The 17890-nt window shown below is 39.1% G+C and overlaps 2 protein-coding genes across 2 annotated transcripts in view; both read left to right on the top strand.

The window, feature by feature from the left end:
* Positions 1–8065, top strand: part of ANXA4 (annexin A4) — a 74176-nt gene extending 66111 nt beyond the window's left edge. Inside the window, exons 10-13 of the mRNA XM_028116284.2 lie at positions 57–152; positions 713–771; positions 1737–1859; positions 6991–8065. Coding sequence (XP_027972085.1) covers positions 57–152; positions 713–771; positions 1737–1859; positions 6991–7050 — 338 coding nt within the window. The 3' untranslated portion in view covers positions 7051–8065. The remainder of the gene's footprint in view (positions 1–56; positions 153–712; positions 772–1736; positions 1860–6990) is intronic.
* A 3071-nt stretch (positions 8066–11136) lies between these two features.
* The window catches only part of GMCL1 (germ cell-less 1, spermatogenesis associated), a 36643-nt gene continuing 29889 nt past the window's right edge, over positions 11137–17890 (top strand). The window contains exons 1-2 of the mRNA XM_028116281.2: positions 11137–11607; positions 17088–17211. Coding sequence (XP_027972082.1) covers positions 11348–11607; positions 17088–17211 — 384 coding nt within the window. The 5' untranslated portion in view covers positions 11137–11347. The remainder of the gene's footprint in view (positions 11608–17087; positions 17212–17890) is intronic.

Genomic DNA, 17890 nt, shown 5'->3' with positions numbered 1-17890 from the left:
TCATTTCCTCTATTCTTTTTTTATTATTTATAATTCCACTTTGTTATTGTTTGTAGTGTTTGATGAATACAAAAGGATATCACAGAAGGATATTGAGCAGAGTATTAAATCTGAAACATCTGGTAGTTTTGAAGATACTCTGCTGGCCATAGGTAAGCTGGTAGGGGGCGGGGAGTGGAGAAACAAATGTTTATAGACTGTCCTCCTTACCAGTTTGTTGTCATAGAGATATAGTTTTTTGTTTTCAGGGATTAAAAAAAATGTTTAAATCACTCATAATGAGATCCAGAATTTTAAACAAGAAGTATTATATATGATCTGATTGTTATTGTATCATGTAGCTTTATATATCTTATATCCTGTGTGCCTTTAGATCTCAGTATGCTGGAAAGGTAATCGTACAGTAGCTGCATCTTGCAAGTCTGTGAATGGTTAGAACTAATAACAGTTTCATATGGTATAGATAGATAGTAATCATTTTGAAACTTTATGCTGCCTTTTGCTTTAATTGCCTTTATTATTTCTCCAATTAATTACTTTATTAATTACTTCTCCATGGCCTATGTTCATAAAGCATTGTTGGGCTAAAATTTTTCCGACAAAGCAATCGAGAGATACTCTTTCATACCTTGTAGAAACAGGGGGAACAACTGTCACTTTTTTCTCATAGATTTTATCTGTAACTTTTTATTTCTTTTTCTCATCTCAACAGTAAAGTGCATGAGGAACAAATCTGCATATTTTGCTGAAAGGCTTTATAAATCTATGAAGGTAAATGGCTTCATTTTTAGCATCTGAATGACCCCAACCTGTCTTGTGTCTACCTTCATGTTTACTTATGTTTCCCACACAAATTAACCAAAATCAGCCTGAGATATTCAGTTCATCAAATACTTCACTGAGTGGCTGCTACTGATAATACTAGGTAATATTTATTGAGTACTTATAATAATAGTGATCACTATTCCTAGTGCCGTATATATATGGATTAATTTTATCCCTACAACAGCTGAATGGGGCAGGTACTGTTGTTAACCCCCATTTTACAGTTGAGAAGAATGAGACATAGGGAGGTAGGCAGTTTGTCCAAGGTCCTCAGTGAGGATGTAACGGAGCAGGGATGCAAACACTGGCAGTCTGGCTTCATAGCCCAAGAACCTAACCGTGCATTATACTCTGTGTGCAGACACCGTTGCTGGGAACCGTGGGAGGTGCAGGAGAGATCAAAAGGTAGGAAGGGGAAGACAGGTATGGGCAGAAAACCAACAAGAGCAAAATAGAATGTAAGACAGTAGTTGAGGACCCAAATATCTAGGAACACAGAAAGAAGAGTATTTTTTTTTCAATATTCGTTGAGGGGGTGAGGATCAGAAAAGACTATATAAAGAAGCTGGTATCTGTGAGCAGGACCTTCAAGGAAGCTTTATATGGGGGGATTTCATATGGTAGGAAGGATGGTAAGGCTGGGGAGGGAAGGAGGACATTCAGGGGAGGAATCTGCAGGCGAGGCAGCAGGCTGAGAATTCAGAGTATGTCTCCAGTGGCAGGGAGTGGTCTCCTCTGGTCAGAACACAGAACATCGGAAAGCCTTGAACACTGTGGTGACGAGTATTCCACAGGCTTTCTAAGGTTGTGGTGCAAAGGACATCATCAGGAGAGCCATGCAGAGATTTGCCTTGATAAGCTAAAGAAGAACACCGTCTGAAAACCAGCATGGATCTTGTTTTCTTCCTTAGGGCTTGGGCACCGATGATGAAACCCTCATTAGAGTTATGGTTTCTCGAGCAGAGATTGATATGATGGACATCCGGGAAAACTTCAAGAGGCTCTATGGAAAGTCTCTGTACTCCTTCATCAAGGTAGGTCACGAGAGCCTGGCCTTGGCCCAGGGGAAAGCTTGGAGGAAAGAATGGGGTTCTAACCTGGGCATTCAGACACTTCTTAGCTGCTCCCTGGCAGATAGCATCCCCTTTAAAGATGGTACTCTAATTCAGGTATTTCCAGTTTCTCTCCTTTCACACAGATGTTTAAATCTCTGCGAGGTTAAAAGCTGGAAATGTTTGCCTTCTAAATATAGTGATTATTTCATGTTGACCCCAGACAGAGAAAGAGTATATTTTAATGAATAGTTTTAACAATGCAGTTTCCTTGTCTACCTGCTTATGGTGGAAGGTATATAACTAAATCCATCATCCAGAACCCTATCCCGGGCCAGCTGAGGTCCGCTGAAAACATGGAAAAGCATGTTAGTTACCCTGGATTGCTGCCATTCTGTACCTGGCAGCAGACTTCCAGGAGTCCTAACCTGGCACAGTGGTGACGAGAAAGGACTCATCCCTCAAAACCCCTCATTACTGGGATTTCGCTTCCTGAGGAAGCCAGAAGGGTCTCATGAATATGAAGCCAAGACCCGCTTCCCTAGAAGCTGGTGTTGCCTGCACCACCTGTAAACTTCAAATCAGGATTTGATCCGTGGATTAAATATTCTGAATCCTACACATAGCTTGCAGAGTGTAATTATGAGGTGATTTGAGCTGCTGAGTTTGTTACTATGTATACAAAGCATTTAGGAACTTGTTTCTATTTCTGGACCTTCTATGAGGTAACCTTATTTTGCAGAGCTGAAATATAGCTAGCTGTAAGTAAAAGACTTTTTAGATTCAAGGATAACTGTAAAGGAAGTTATGGGAAAATACATTTATACTATATAATATAGAGTTAATATCCCTATATGAAGAGCTACAAATCACTAAGAAAAAGGAAAAAATCCAAAAAGAAAACATGCGCTTACTTCACAAAGGACAATAAATATATAGAATGATTAATACCAATAATATACAATCAATTGCAAGTAAAAACAAATCACCGTCTTTTATCCTATACCTTAACAAAGTTTAAAGAGATCAAACCAGCATTGAGAAGGGCTTGGGGAAAATTCACCATCTCTTATGGCAGGACTGTAAACTGGTCTAACCGTTCTGGGAGGCAGCTTGGCAATAAATGTTTGTTATTTTTTAAAAAATATTTATTTACTTATTTATTTATTTGAGAGAGAGAAAGAGCATGGGTGTGCGAGTGGGGGGAGGAGCAGAAGGGGAGAGAGAGAGAGAAGTGGACTCCCTGCTGAGCTCAGACCATGATGCAAGGTTCAATCACAGGACCCCGAGATCATGACCTGAGCTGAAATCAGAGTCAGACCCTTAACTGACTGAGCCTCCCAGGCACCCCAGGAATAAATGTTTAAAAAATAAACTATACCTCTTACTTAGCTATTACAGGTTTAGGAATTTATTTAGAGAAAATAATAAAATAAAAATGCATTAATCCACAGAATGGAAGAAAATATTTGCAAGTCATATTTAGTAAGGGTTTACTATCCAGAATATATAAAATGTTTCTACAACTCAACAAAAAGACAAACAACCCAATTTTAAAATGACAAAGGATTTGAATAGACATTTCTCCAAGGAAGATAAACAAATGGCCAATAAGCACACAAAAAGATGCTGAACATCATTAATCATTAGGGAAATGCAGATCAAAACCACACTGAAATACCACTTCATACCTACTAGGATGACTATAATTTTAGAAAACAGAAAATAACAAATGTTGGGGAGGATATGGAGAAATTGGAACCTTTGTACATTGCTGGTGTGGATGTAAAATGTTGCAAACACTGAAAAACAGTCTGGCATTTCCTCAAAGAGTTAAATATTTAAAAAAATAGTTAAACATAGAATTACCAAATGACCCAGCAATTCCACTCACTGCTGTATACTCAAAAGAAATGAAAACAGGGACTAACAGATACTTGTACACTGACGTAAACATTATTCATAATAGCAAAAGGTGGCAACAACCTAAGTATCCAGCAACAGATGAACGGATAAACAAAATGAGGTATATACATACATAAAAAGGAATGAGGTTTCTGGTACATGGATGTACCTTTGGAACATGCTAGGTGGAATAAACCAGACACAAAAGGACAAATACTGTATGATTCTGTGTACTTACACAAAATATTTAGAATAGGTAAATTCACAGAGACAGAAAGTAGATTAGAGGCTACTAGGAGCTGGGGGAGAAAGGAAATGGAAGGTTATTGGTTAGTGGGTTACAGAGTAGGGGAGATGAAAAGGTTTTGGAAATAGACAGTGATGATGGTTACACAACAATGTGAATTAGTGCCACTGAGTTATACACTTTAAATGGTTAAAATGGCAAATTTTGTTATATATATATTTTACCACATTTATGAAAGAATTTGAATAAAATCATTTCACGAAATGTGAAAAAAAGTCAACTAAATATTGTTTTTTTTTAAGATTTTATTTATTCTTTTGAGACACAGAGATAGAGAGAGAGAAAGCATGAGCAGGGAGAGAGGCAGAGGGAGAAGCAGGCTCCCCGCCGAGCCAGGAGCCCGATGTGGGGCTTGATCCCAGGACCCTGGGATCATGACCTGAGCTGAAGGCAGACGCTTAACCATCTGAGCCACCCAGGTGCCCCTAAATATTGTATTTCATCTTATTTTTTTTAAAGGTCATTTACCTTTTTCTTTTTTCTTTTTTAAGATTTTATTTATTTATTTATTTGACAGAAAGAGACACAGTGAGAGAGGGAACACAAGCAGGGGGAGTGGGAGAGGGAGAAGCAGGCTTCCTGCTGAGCAGGGAGCCCGATGTGGGGCTTGATCCCAGGAACCTGGGATCATGACCTGAGCCGAAGGCAGATGCTTAACGAATGAGCCACCCAGGCGCCTCTATATTTTATCTTAGTATTATTTATATTTACATTACTTTATGTTATTTATATTTTATAAATTATATGGTATATACTTATGGTACATAATTCATTATATATTATTTTTGTTAACCAATAGGGGATGACTCAAATAAATTATGGAAAATTTATACGATGTAGTAATATACAGGCACTAAAATGATGGGGTACAAAAATATTGATCGGCTCAGGCAACATCACTATAAATATGTTTATATTATATGTTTATATATATAAATATATATGTACACACAACACTGGAAAAGATTAAAAATAAAGAATATATTGCCCATTTAATAACAATTGTCAGAAGGACAAGAACAGATATATAAAATATGTCAATAATGGAAAAAATGACTGGGATTCCTGGGTGGCTTAGTCAGTTAAGCATCTGCCTTCGGCTCAGGTCATGATCCCAGGGTCCTGGGATCAAGAGCCACGTTGGGCTCCCTGCTCAGCAGGAAGCCTGCTTCTCCCCCTGCTTGTGTGTGCTCTCTCTCTCTGACAAATAAATAAATAAAATCTTTAAAAAAAATAGAAAAAATGACAGAAGTAAGACAAAATGTAAGTAAGACAAAATAGAAAAAAATGACAGAAGTAAGACAAAATGTAAGTTACAAATAAGCCCTCAGGTTATATAAAAATGTAAAATCCTAGTCTGTGCTGTTTATAAGGAACAACTAAACCACAGTGACATGTAAGTAGCTTAAAGTAAAGGCAGTTTACATTTGACAATATAAAAAAGAAAGCAGGGATTACACTATCGGGAAAAAGAAGAATTTAAGGAGAAAAAGCATTAAGTAGGAAAAAATGGGTTACTTTATATTAAGAAAGGCAACCGTACCCAACAAAGATTAAGTTGCATGAAACTTGAAGTGCCAGTATTGCATTCAAATCTATAAACAAGAAATTTGAAGCTCCAAAAGAGATTGATGGCAATAGTATGCCAGATAGAGTTTAACAAACACATCCTTATTCTTTGGCAGATTGTTAGGGCAAAGCATAAAGAAGGATATATTAAGATTTATTTTAATAGATTTATATATTAAACTTTGAATCCTATAGACAGAGATTCCCTCTTCCTTTTATTTATTTATTTATTTGAGAGAGAGAGCACAAGCAGGAGGAGCAGCAGAGGGAGAGGGAGAAGCAGACTCTCTGCCGAGCAGGGAGCCCCATGTGGGGCTCATTCCCAGAACCTTGGGATCACGACCAGAGCTGAAGGCAGATGCTTAACCGACTGAGCCGCCCAGGCGCCCCATCTTTTTTTTTTTTTTTAAGATACATTTACTTATTTTAGAGAGAGAGTACAGGAGGGAGGGGCAGAGGGAGAGAGAGAGAATCTCAGGCTGACTCTCGCTGCGCATGGAGCCCAATGCTGGGCTCAGTCTCACAACTGTGAGATCATGACTTGTGTGGAAATCAAGAGTCGGACACTTAACTACCCCAGCCACCCAGGTGCCCCGAGATTCCCTCTTTTCTAGTGCCCGTGAAACACAAGCAAAAATTGATCTATTAATTAGACCATAAAAAATATATATGTAGAAATTATAGCAGCTTTCTGGAAGGCTAGTTTGCAACACATATTGAAAGGCTTAAGAAAATACATGATGGTTAATCTGGTAATTACCATTTTATGAAAATTTATCCTGACTAAATCATCAAGAAATGCACAAAAATTCAACTATAATTCTTATTGCAGCAGTGTTTAAATATTGAAAAACTGGAAACAACAAATATCTAACAATGGGGGAGGGTGATCAAATAAATTATTTTACCTGTATACGATGGAATTCCTTTTAACCATTAAAGAATGATGTAGAAAAATATTTAATAAATTAAAACAGGGAAATAGTCTACATTATGTAAGAAAAGCAGAATACAGAACACTATAGGCCCATCACACAGGAACCTACACACATAGAAAAAAGTCTGGAAGGATATGCACAAACCAAAATGTTAAGAATAGTCATCTCTGGATTGGTGGAATTAGGATTTTTATGTTCTTCTTTTAGGTCTTTATTCTCTACGTTGAACATGTATTATTTTTGCAATAAAAAAATAACAAATGTTATTTTTAAAAAACACCTCTCTGAGAAAAAGCCAGACAAGTTTGAAAAAGTTAACACAGATGCCTCTGAGCTGTGTATTCCGTGTCAAAACCCATTTACCTGACTGTACCTTTGCTTCGCTTGCCCCCAGGGAGACACATCTGGAGACTACAGGAAGGTACTGCTCATTCTCTGTGGAGGAGATGATTAAAATAAAATCCAAGAAGGATAGGAGGATTCCCAACACTTTGAATTTTTTTTTAAGTTCATTTTTCTACACTGCTATTAGCATTATCTCATTGCTTATTTCCAATTAAAACACCTACAGATGCTTCCTAGGATATAGACTGACTATTATTATTCATCTATAATTACTCATTATGATGCTTTAAAGCTGTACTTGCATTTCAAAGCTTATAAAACCTAAAAGGAGAGTTAAAATTAGAAATAAAAATGTACTCCATGTTTTTAACAGATTTCTTCCTTATCTGTGTTTCACAGAAATTGGAATGTATTAAATTTATTTCATGGTTTTGGTGAAAAACTATTAAAGTGGAAGACTGAAAGACTGTCCTAAAATCACTCTGCTTCCCTAATTCTAATCTCAAAGTGGCTAGTAATTTCTTGACTTGAAATTGTGAGCATCTAGTTCATAAGAATATCCAATTTGCTATTTTACATGGTCATACTTGGAAGACATCCAATAATCTCCTTTATTTAGATTTTGTCTATACTGTTAGTTGATCTCTACAAAAGTTTGCATGGGAGACTTCCTTCTTCACATCTTACGTTAAGATTATTTACTCTCTCCAGGTTGAAGTATACCAAAATCAGCCACTTGTCTGAACAAGTTAAATTCTTTGTGTGCTTATACGGATCATATATGTGTGGTTAACAAACATAAATGCTGAACATTCCACAATATTATGGTTAATATCTTAATCTAGCTGGAAGATGAATGGAAAAAAATTAAGTGTCGAACCAGGTATTATTTTGGTGATGGGGACAAATAATACAAATATTCTGAATTTACGTAAAGGAATTTTTTTGTGCTAAAAATATTTTTTAAAATGTTTTTCAATTTTGTTGATTTGTAGCAATTTACATTTGCATTGTGCCTTTCAACTCTAGAATTATTCTGAAGTTGTACTTGATTTTATTCAAAAGTTCAGTTTGTATACAACATGGAAAAATAATTTTAATAAAACATGGTATCTTTAAAATGACATATATTCTTTCTCTAATTGACTTTTCCACTATCTTTAAAAAACTGTGTCACTTAGTTTCTATTAGAAACTGCCATTAAGCAGCACCTGGGTGACTCAGTCAGTTAAGCGTCTGCCTTTGGATCAGGTCATGATCCCAGGTTCCTGGGATCGAGCCCCACATGGGGCTCACTGGTTGATGGGGACCTGCTTCTCCCTCTCCCTCTACCTACCACTTCCCCTGCTTGTGCTCTCTCTCTCTCTCTCTGTCAAAGAAATAAATAAAATCTAAAAAAAAAAAAAAAGAAACTACAACATTAAGAAAAAATAATATAGCCTTATGTACACTTATTGCTATAAAACTAATGTTCACATATACCAAACACTACTTAATGGTATAAAATAATGTATTTATTCTCTGGAAATGAGTGATGTGCTCTGTTCTACTAAGTAGAACATTTGTATTAAGTAAGAATAATTGCCTTCTTTGTTCATTCTATAATATCGTATTTTGATGGATGAAATATAGAGATATTTTTTCAATTTGTTTCTACTTGCCTATTACAAATGCTTGAGTTATTGGTGAAGGCTATTTGTATGAATACTTAGTCATTCCGATTAATTATAGGAAACAATACTGCTGCTTTGATACTTACCTAGAAAAGTATGGAATCTCCAACTTTATTTGGCTTTGGAAGCATTGCATTACAAATTTTTGGTAGTTTTATGTTTAAATTATATATAACTTAATCAAAATTTTAATACAAATTGCATTTGTTGACTGGAAGCAGAATAAGGCCACCTTGGAAGAATGTTTGTTTATTGTCAAGAACAAGCATGACTCTGGAATATAATTGTGAGGCAACTTTGTTTTTCTCTCCAATTGTTCATCTACATTTATTCACGGACCTCTCTCTTCTGGCTTTAGGTGGAAATTCAGATAGAGGTTAGAGCTGGAACTTTTCTGGTCACTCTTAGGTTTTGAAAAGTCCTACTGTGCAGTCCCTAAAGTCATTTTAGTAATTAATATGTCTAGCCAAAATTCCAAACTTGATTTACAGTTGAGGCTTCTTCCCTTGTTTAGCTCTGGCCTATTGCCAGCAGGAATAAGGAATATGGTGGACTTCTCTTCTTTCTCCACCTCAGTTTCTTTCCATAAATGCAACCCAAACTTAGCCAGGGTTGTAGCAGGAAGGAGGAGAGTAATGGGGAGCAGAGAAGTTCTCACCTGACTGTTATTGCTGTAGTGGTAGAGGATTAGCACTGTCTTTTTTTTTTTTATGTTTTATTTATTTATTCATGGGAGTCAGAGAGAGAGAGAAAGAGAGAGAGAGGCAGAGGGAGAAACGGGCTCCCCGCCTAGCAGGGAGCCCAATGCGGGACTCGATCCCAGGACCCTGGGATCATGACCTCAGCCGAAGGCAGACGCTTAACCATCTGAGCCACCCAGGCCCCCGGATCAGCACTGTTTAACATTGGCAGATATTTAGAGCTGATTCTTAGGGGCATTCTCCCGGGTTCCTTAATCAACCCCATCACTAGGAAACTACTCATCTTCTGTTCCTCTGGCAAGGCAAATGTATTCTCCTTTTCCAGCCCCTAGGAACTTGATGATACCCTCAGGTGCTCTTTGCTGAAGTCAGTTTGTCCTTCCCCCCCAGGCCTCTAGGACAGAATCTAAGATGATCCCATGCTGGCTATCTTCTGGTGGCCCACACTTATTCCATGGGAAACACTTGCACATCCTTTGTGCTGACAAATTCTGGGCATGAAGACTGATCCCCTTGCTGCCATCATTCTCCATCCCTCTCCTCCCCACCCCCCACCAAGCTGCCTCAGCCAGCGTCTACTGCCGATGGGAGTATAAATTGGTAGAATCATTTCAGAGAACGATTTGGCAATAGCTAGTAAAGTTGTTAAGTTCCTAGGAAATCCACTTCTAGGAATTTGGTGAATCTTTGCACATGATGTTCATTGCTACTCTATAAGAACACTAACGTAGAAGCAACCTAACTCCCTCACAATAAACTGTGGGTTAGTGACACAATGAGCAGTGAAAATTAACTGGAGATTTGTCAACTGGATAAGTCTTAAAAGTATAATTTTGAGAAAGGTGCAGAATGATAGGTACAGAATGATTCCATTTAATTACATGCCTAAATGTTCTAAAGAACATATATTACTTATGGGTATAAGAACACGCATGGGAAAAATGATATACACTATTCTCAGGATAGTGGTTACAGTGGAGGGAGAGACAGACTGAGATGGGGGGAACTTCGTTCTATATTCTATTTAAAATAATGAATCAAAGCAATTTTAATTTAAAATTATACTGTGGTGGGTCCATAAGTGTTTATCGTATTACTCTTGAGTAATTCACTGTAAATACTTTATTTAATAAGTAGCAGAAGGGAGTCAGGGAGTGAAAGCTGGCTGTCTAGAGTCCATAGCAACTGCTGTACACTTCAGGCGGACAGCTGTAAATTTTGATCGGGCCTCCAGAAGGCACTATAAGGCCTGCCAGTCCCGGTACCATACCCTATCCAGACGTTCCACTGCCGCTGAGGAGTGCAGGGAACATTTGCCACAACCCGTCTAGGGCAGCAGAAGGCTGATGTTTAAGAAACACAAAGGCCTAGCAAACTCCACATTGTAGGTCCTCCTCCCTGAGGAAGCCAGGCCAAATCTCCGCAAGGCGTGATCCCAGAGAGTGGTGAGTTCTTCTAAGGAAGAGCCCAAACGGCACCGTCCTTTTTGCCTCCTGCCTAGCGCAGAGCCTACAGGTATCCGGAACTCAAGGAATCTTTGCGGAAAGAATCAATGAGGGGGACCTCCCGGTCGGGCCAATACAATGGGGCGTGTGGAGTAACGCTAAAATCTAGGTTGGCCTCAAAGCTCACGGTAGTGTGAGACCCAGGCCGACCGCAGGCCAGCAATCACCTACATGCCTACTTTATTACGGGTTCCAGCCCGCGTCCCTTTCAGTGCAGGCTCCACCCACCACGCACACTCGTCTTTCCCCGCCCCTTCCGGAGGCTCGCCGCGCGCACGCGCTCTCCGGTCCGCGCTTTGTTGCGAAAGCTAGGGGGCGAGGTCCTGCGGTCCCGGCGCGCCGCGCGGCGGGCGGGGCGGAGGATGGAGGCGATAGCGTCCGCTGCAACGGTTGGGGCTGCGCGTGCGAAGGTGGCGGTGTAGGCACCCGGGCTGGGTGGAGGCTGGCGGGAGCTGGGCCATGGCGGGAGACGGTCTCCGTTGGGCTCCCTGAGGTGCGCTCCCTGAAGTCCCGGGGAGCCGTGGTCCATGGGCTCGCTGAGCAGCCGAGTGCTGCGCCACCCGGGGCGAGCCCGAGCCCAGCAGGAGCCGGGTTCTGGGGCTGGGGGCTCGACTCGCAGGCCGGAGACTGGCGGCGATGCGGCCGGCCACGGCTTCTGTTACTGCCCGGGCAGCCGCAAGCGAAAGCGGAGCAGTGGGGCCTTCTGCTACTGCCACCCCGACTCCGAGACAGATGAGGATGAGGAGGAAGGGGACGAGCAGCAGCGGCTCCTCAACACCCCGCGCAGGTACGTGGAGGGACGCGCCCGCACCTGTTGGGCGGCTCCAGGGCCGCGCCAGGGGACAAGCCCGGCGCCGGGTGCACTTCGGGGTGTGGTGCTCCCCAGCGGGTTAGGAGCCGACGTGCCCTTGACTGGGAAACCTGGGAGCCAGCCTGATGCGGGGCGGATGGGGAGCGCTTGGGAGACGCTTGGGTTCTGGATTATAAACCACAGACGCTGTCCGAGTGGTATTACAGCCCCAAGATGAGGCTGGCAAACGCCAAGCCAGAGCTTGGGCCTCATTAAACCTTAGACTGGAACGGCCGGCTGGCCTTCCGTAATACACCTTTGTCCTCTCTGAGTGGGTGGCAGGAGAATGAGTTGTTGTGCATCCGGTTACCTTAAGGGCACCCCTACTGTCGTCCACCAGTGTAAAGGGAAGTGATTACATACGCGAGGAGTTCTCCTTAACTGTAAAGGTTAGGTTTATCAATAGTGTACATTTGTTCCTTACTAGGAACGAAGTCTTTCAAAGTCTCCAGTACTTGAACGTTGACCGGGGATGTGTGTAAGCCAGTGCTGCAGCTTGCTTAACCTTTTTTCAGAGTTGAGTTGAAAAACAGGATGTTTACTTGTGAATTAGAAAATTAGAATGCGTAGAATGTTTTCACATAAAGCAATCTGGTTGCTTTTTTTTTTTTTAAAGATCATCAGTGGGGTCACATAAGTGTAATTTTTTAAATGAAACTTTAAAAAAAAGATTGAAAAACTTTGCTACACAAGTGTAACTTATTGTAAAATAAAAGTATTATGGGTAACCTGTGTTAATGGTTTGATATCTAAAGATCTTTCGTACAGTTTTATGTGTGAAAGCTTGTATTTATTTACAAAAATGGAACCACCGCCCCCCACCTTTTTGGAGAGTCAGTCTAGTAATATAAAGAGCTCAGATTATGAGTTCTAGTCTGGATTCTGTGCTTAATAGCCTTAATTCCTCATAAGTGAAATGGAGATGCTAATACTTGCCTTTTAGGGTTTGACAAATACTAGATTGTGTATAATGCACAGTTCCTGGCAGTGTTGAGGTACTCAGTAAATGTTATGTTTCTTTGATAAATTGGCCCCCTTTATCATTACAAAATGTCTCACTTTATCCCTGGTAGTATTTCCACTATTACTTTCTTTTGATAAGTGTTTAAAAGGTATATCTTTTCCATTGTTTCCTTTTTTACCTGTATCTTTATATTTATAATACGTATCTTGTAGAGAGCATATGAGTTGGGTCTAGCTTTTTTTTAATCCTTTAGGATAATTTCTGCCTTTTAATTATTATTTAGACCACTTATATTTAATGTCATTATTAAAATCTATGTCAGGGTCCATTCAAAAGAGAAATTATGCTGCAATTTGAACAGGGAAAATTTAATATAACATTTATTAGCAAGTAATGGGGAATTAACTACTGAAGGTAAACTACTGAGATAAAGAGATCTCTAAAAATATACAGGAATAGAGGATATAAGGGTGCAATCACAACTTCTCAGATTGAGACAGAATACTCAAGGAAGGAACAAATTTGGAATATAGCCATCTTTCTCCAACTGAGATTAAGATATTGGAGATGGTGTGGCTGTAGCCCACCCTAGTTGGTAGAAAAGTTTGCTGAGATGTGGTAGGCTAAGGCAGGCAAGCAGGCAGCTGCCCATTGGGATGCCAACAAACTTGCTTGGAGCCTGTCTGGCCGACAGAGCCAAAAATATTTACTGTCCAGATCTTTATAGAAAAACTTTGCCAACCCCCTGAACTACATGAGTATACTGGAATGGAAAGTCTTTAAAGCAAACCCTTATTAGAAAATACATTGAGAATTTAGTATGTTTTGTATCAGTGGAAGAGGCCTGGCTCTTCAGCCCAGCATGGGTGAAGGGTGTAAGAAAATATTAAGACCTAGAAATTTGAATGTTGGCACCAGTTATGCTCCCTGAAGGTTGTCTGATGTGCTCTCCCACCGACCAACTACTCCATGAAAAGCTTTGCCTTCCAAGCCCACCTTCCACTTCATTCACACCTTTTGACAACTGTATTTTTTACTTTTACATTAACATAACTGTTAAAACTCAGCTGTTCTGCAACCAGATCTTGGGTGTTTGCTGTGCCTAGACCATCTTTAAATTTTGAAACTTGGTAAACAGTATTTGTTGTTAGAACTGTGTAAATACTGTTCACTGCAAAGTCAAGTAGTATGGTAAGATTATAAATGATACTTCCTGAGTGCAATGTCACAACTCCTTGTTTTTCTTTTTTTTTTTTCTTTATCCTTGTTTTTCTATTGGAGAAATTTTCTAACCTCACATTTAAGTGCAGTCTATTTTCTAAGTTCCATCAAGTGCTCAAAGTCAGGCCCTGTTTTCATTTGTATGTTATTGCAATAGTTCCCTTTTTTGTATTGCTTTTTTATTAGCGTTTCTAACTGCCTCCCCCCTCCTCATCATTGACAAAAATATTCCTTCATTATATATCCAGGTTTTCCTATCTTTCCAAACACATTTTCATGGCATCCTCCTCCAAACCCAAGCCACCCCCCACCCCAAGGTCCCTTCATCTTCCTGTTTCATTCTGGATCCATTGCTCTCCAGGTCTGGGCTTATCCTGGGACTTAATTTTACCACATCTCTAGGATTGGATCTACTGTTTTCTGCAGCCTGGGTCTTTTTCTTTCTCACCCATTTTAGGGAACTGCATCCTTGCGTATTTTCCTCAGAAAGGGTGCAAAAGGAGGTAATTTGTGCTTACCTAAATGTAAATTTAGTCTTTCACTTTATTCATCCTTTGGGTATGGAAATATAAAGTAACTTCGTGTCCTTGATGATACTACTTCATTGTCTTCTAGCCTACAGTGTTGATGAGAAATAGGATGCTGGTCTAATTCTCTTTTCTTTGTAGGTGAGGGTTTTTTTCCTCTGGAAATTTTGGAATTTTTTTCTTTGGTATTTTGGAATTTAACTAGAATGTGCTTAAGCATGGGCTTTTTAATTGCCTCAGTACTTGGTTGATCCTTACAATCTGGAGACTATTTGGAGAAATTTTCTTCCATTAATTTCTTCCATGATTTCCTTTTTCCTGTTATCTTTGTTTTCTCTTTCTTGGACTCCTCTTAACCAGATTTTGGATTTCTTGGATTGTACCTCTTTCTCTTTTCTTTTTTTTCCTTTCTAGGTCCTTTTTGCTTTATATTCTGGGAAATTTCCTTAACTTTCTCAGTCAGCCTCTGTTTCGGCTTTGTAATTTCTGTAACCGTGGTTTTAGTCTCTAAGAGCTCTTTTTTCCCTTGTTTCCTTTATCATAGTATCCTGTTGTTTTATAAATGTAATAATCTCAGATATTAAGATATACTAATTTTAGGGTGTTTTAAGTTCCCTTTTCCCTAATTAATATATTTCCTCTGGGGCCAGTTTCTCTTTTTAATAGTCTTTAATCCTCCTAATTCTCTTCATGTTGGGTCATTCTTGGTTGTCTGTTTATATTTAAGAATGAAACTGGTTTTGTGTGTGTGTGTGTGTGTGTGTGTGTGTGTGTGTTCTCATTGAGTAAATAGATCTATTTCTACTAAGCCTTCCCTTTAAATAGGAAGGCTGATCACTAAATGGGGTGGGGCATGCTTTGTTTTAGAGCAGAGATTCCCAAACTTTTTTTGTTCACAGCACCCTTAGTGTCTCAGTAATTTTTTTCTTGGTACCTCTGGTCCTAAGGAAATATCTCATAGTAAGGTTCAAACTACTTGCTTAATAGTAGTAGATAGCATGGTATCTGAAAGATGTTGCTGTGTTGTTTCCATTGAATATAAAATACTATACACGCATCCCTGAGTTTGATATGATCCTCCAGGTGCTTTGACACATAGTTTGGGGACCATGATTCGGGGTGAATGGGTTAAGAGCTCACAGGCTACAGATTCCTCAAATACCAGAATGAGGATTGCTTTGTCTGGGGTGTCAATACCTGCACTGAAGTCTTAGTTTTTCCTGATAGATTTGTCCTCTCCTTCCTAGAAGAGCCTTGGGATCTTTATGCCTGAGTTATCTGTACCCTGGCTGTCTGTATTCTGTGTTCATGCATTGTGGAAGAGGCCATTAGGGGAACATGTTTCCCCATTTGCAGCCTCACTTTTGCCTTTTGTTTCTTCTGAGACCCCTCCCCTAAACCCACACAGGCTTCTGAAGGGCAGATGGGCGTCAGCCTCCATCCTAGACCTTCATGATGTATTCTGGGCTGTGGCTTCTGCTTTTTTCTATTGCATTTTATTTTCTAACTTCCACATCCATCGAATTCTCTCATCAGGTGATAAGCCCACCCTTACTTTCTGCTGTTGTGGTCTTAATCCTTTCTGTACTTTTAATCTTTTAGTGTCATTTGGGGATGGTGCCATCAGGAACTGGAAACTGTATTGTCCCATTTATTTCTCACGGTAACCCAGTAAAGTGGTTACTACTAATATCCTCTTTATATCTGAGGCAAGTGAGGGACTCAAACCCAAGTCTCTCTACCACCAAAGCATGTGCTGTTTTTACTGTCTGTTGGGAAGACATGTCAAACCACTGGTTCACGACATCATTGAAACAATTACTTCATTTTTTAAAAGATTAAAAGTTTTTAACTACCAAAAAAAAAAATTTTTTTTTTTTTAACTACCAAGAAAACTGGTCAGGATTGGCCAGGAATATAAAAAAGTATTTATTGGCCTCTACCTAGGGCTTTTCTTATTCATTGGACCATCTTGAAAAATGATTATCAAACTTAAGAAGATATAGAATTCGTCTTTTAAATGAAATCTTATGCAGAAATCCCTAAGATGTGATGCTGCTCTAGTTGAAGTTAGGTGAGGATGCCCAGGGTTTACTCATCAGCTCTCTCTGGTGGCCCCGAAGACACTTCTCCATTGAGCATAGTTTTGAAAACCTTTGATGTAAGGCTGCAAACCATTTGGCTAATGGGAAAAAAAAAAAAAGTTGTTTAGTTTAAGAATGGTTTGGTACCAAAATAAGATTAAATATAAATTATTCTAAAAATTACTTGGGTAGGTAAAATTTTTACTCTTGTTCTCCATTTTGTAGTTGCATAGAAGTATCATTGCAGTTGTATTGAGAGCCTCCATAGTACTGTTTTCTAAACGAGGAAGTAAGCAAAAATCACTGTGCTGACCTACAGGTAATTCAGTTAGTTCAACTATTACAAATTGCAAAAATGGGCCACAGTGAAAGGTCATGTGTACATGCTGTCCCATCTAGCCACTATTAACCCTCTTGGGAATAGAGTACTAGAGATAACTACTGTTATTAGTTTGTTGTGTACTAATGCAAATTTGAATATAATATCCCTCTGTTCTTTTACACAGTGGATAATTGGCTCTATTTTATAGAAATTGAACAAAAGGAGTATTTTGAGTTTTATGCAAAATCAGTAAAACATTCAGTTTTACACATATGTAATATTTGCTTTTCTTTTAACAGGAAAAAATTAAAGAGTACATCCAAATATATTTATCAAACGTTATTTTTGAATGGTGAAAATAGTGACATTAAGATTTGTGCTCTAGGAGAAGAGTGGAACTTACACAAAATATATTTATGTCAAGTAAGTATTTTATTTTTCTATTTGAGTAAAGAAGGTAGTTACTTAAAAATAGCTCACACTCTTTCAAGTCATGTTCTTTCTAATTGCATTTCACAGCAATCTCTTTACAGTAGTTGTTTAAGTCCTATCATCTCGTTCCAAAGTCTTGTTTCATCAGAAATACGGCACACAGGGCGCCTGGGTGGCTCAGATGGTTAAGCGTCTGCCTTCGGCTCAGGTTATGATCCTGGGGTCCTGGGATCGAGTCCCGCATCGGGCTCCCTGCTCAGCAGGGAGCCTGCTTCTCCCTCTGCTTCTCTCTCTCTCTCTCTCTCTCTGTCTCTCATGAATAAATAAATAAAATCTTTAAAAAAAAAAAAAGAAAGAAAGAAAGAAAGAAAAGAAACGGCACACACTTAGTTTGGTCTAGAAAACAGATTTTGAATTTTCCTTGTCATACCAGCCCAGCAAATACCTTTTTGTCATTACTTCATTAAGGTTCTTATTTTGGTGCCTTTCGTTGACAAAAGGGAAAAAAGTTAGGGGAAAAATGTCTAAAGTTAAGATTGCTGAATTTGTTTATTTTGTATATAATTATTTAAATTGGATGAATTTAGCCAAAATGTTATTTTGTAGATATGATTGATTGAAAGTGAATGGAAAGTTCTTGACACTTACTCTTCTTTCCTTCTGGAAAATG

The sequence above is a fragment of the Eumetopias jubatus genome, unplaced genomic scaffold (assembly GCF_037043125.1).
Source record: "Eumetopias jubatus isolate StellerSeaLion01/CBP00866 unplaced genomic scaffold, mEumJub1_p1.0 scaffold_9, whole genome shotgun sequence".
NCBI classification, from domain to species: Eukaryota; Metazoa; Chordata; class Mammalia; order Carnivora; family Otariidae; genus Eumetopias; species Eumetopias jubatus.
This window is presented reverse-complemented; position numbering and strand designations above follow the sequence as displayed.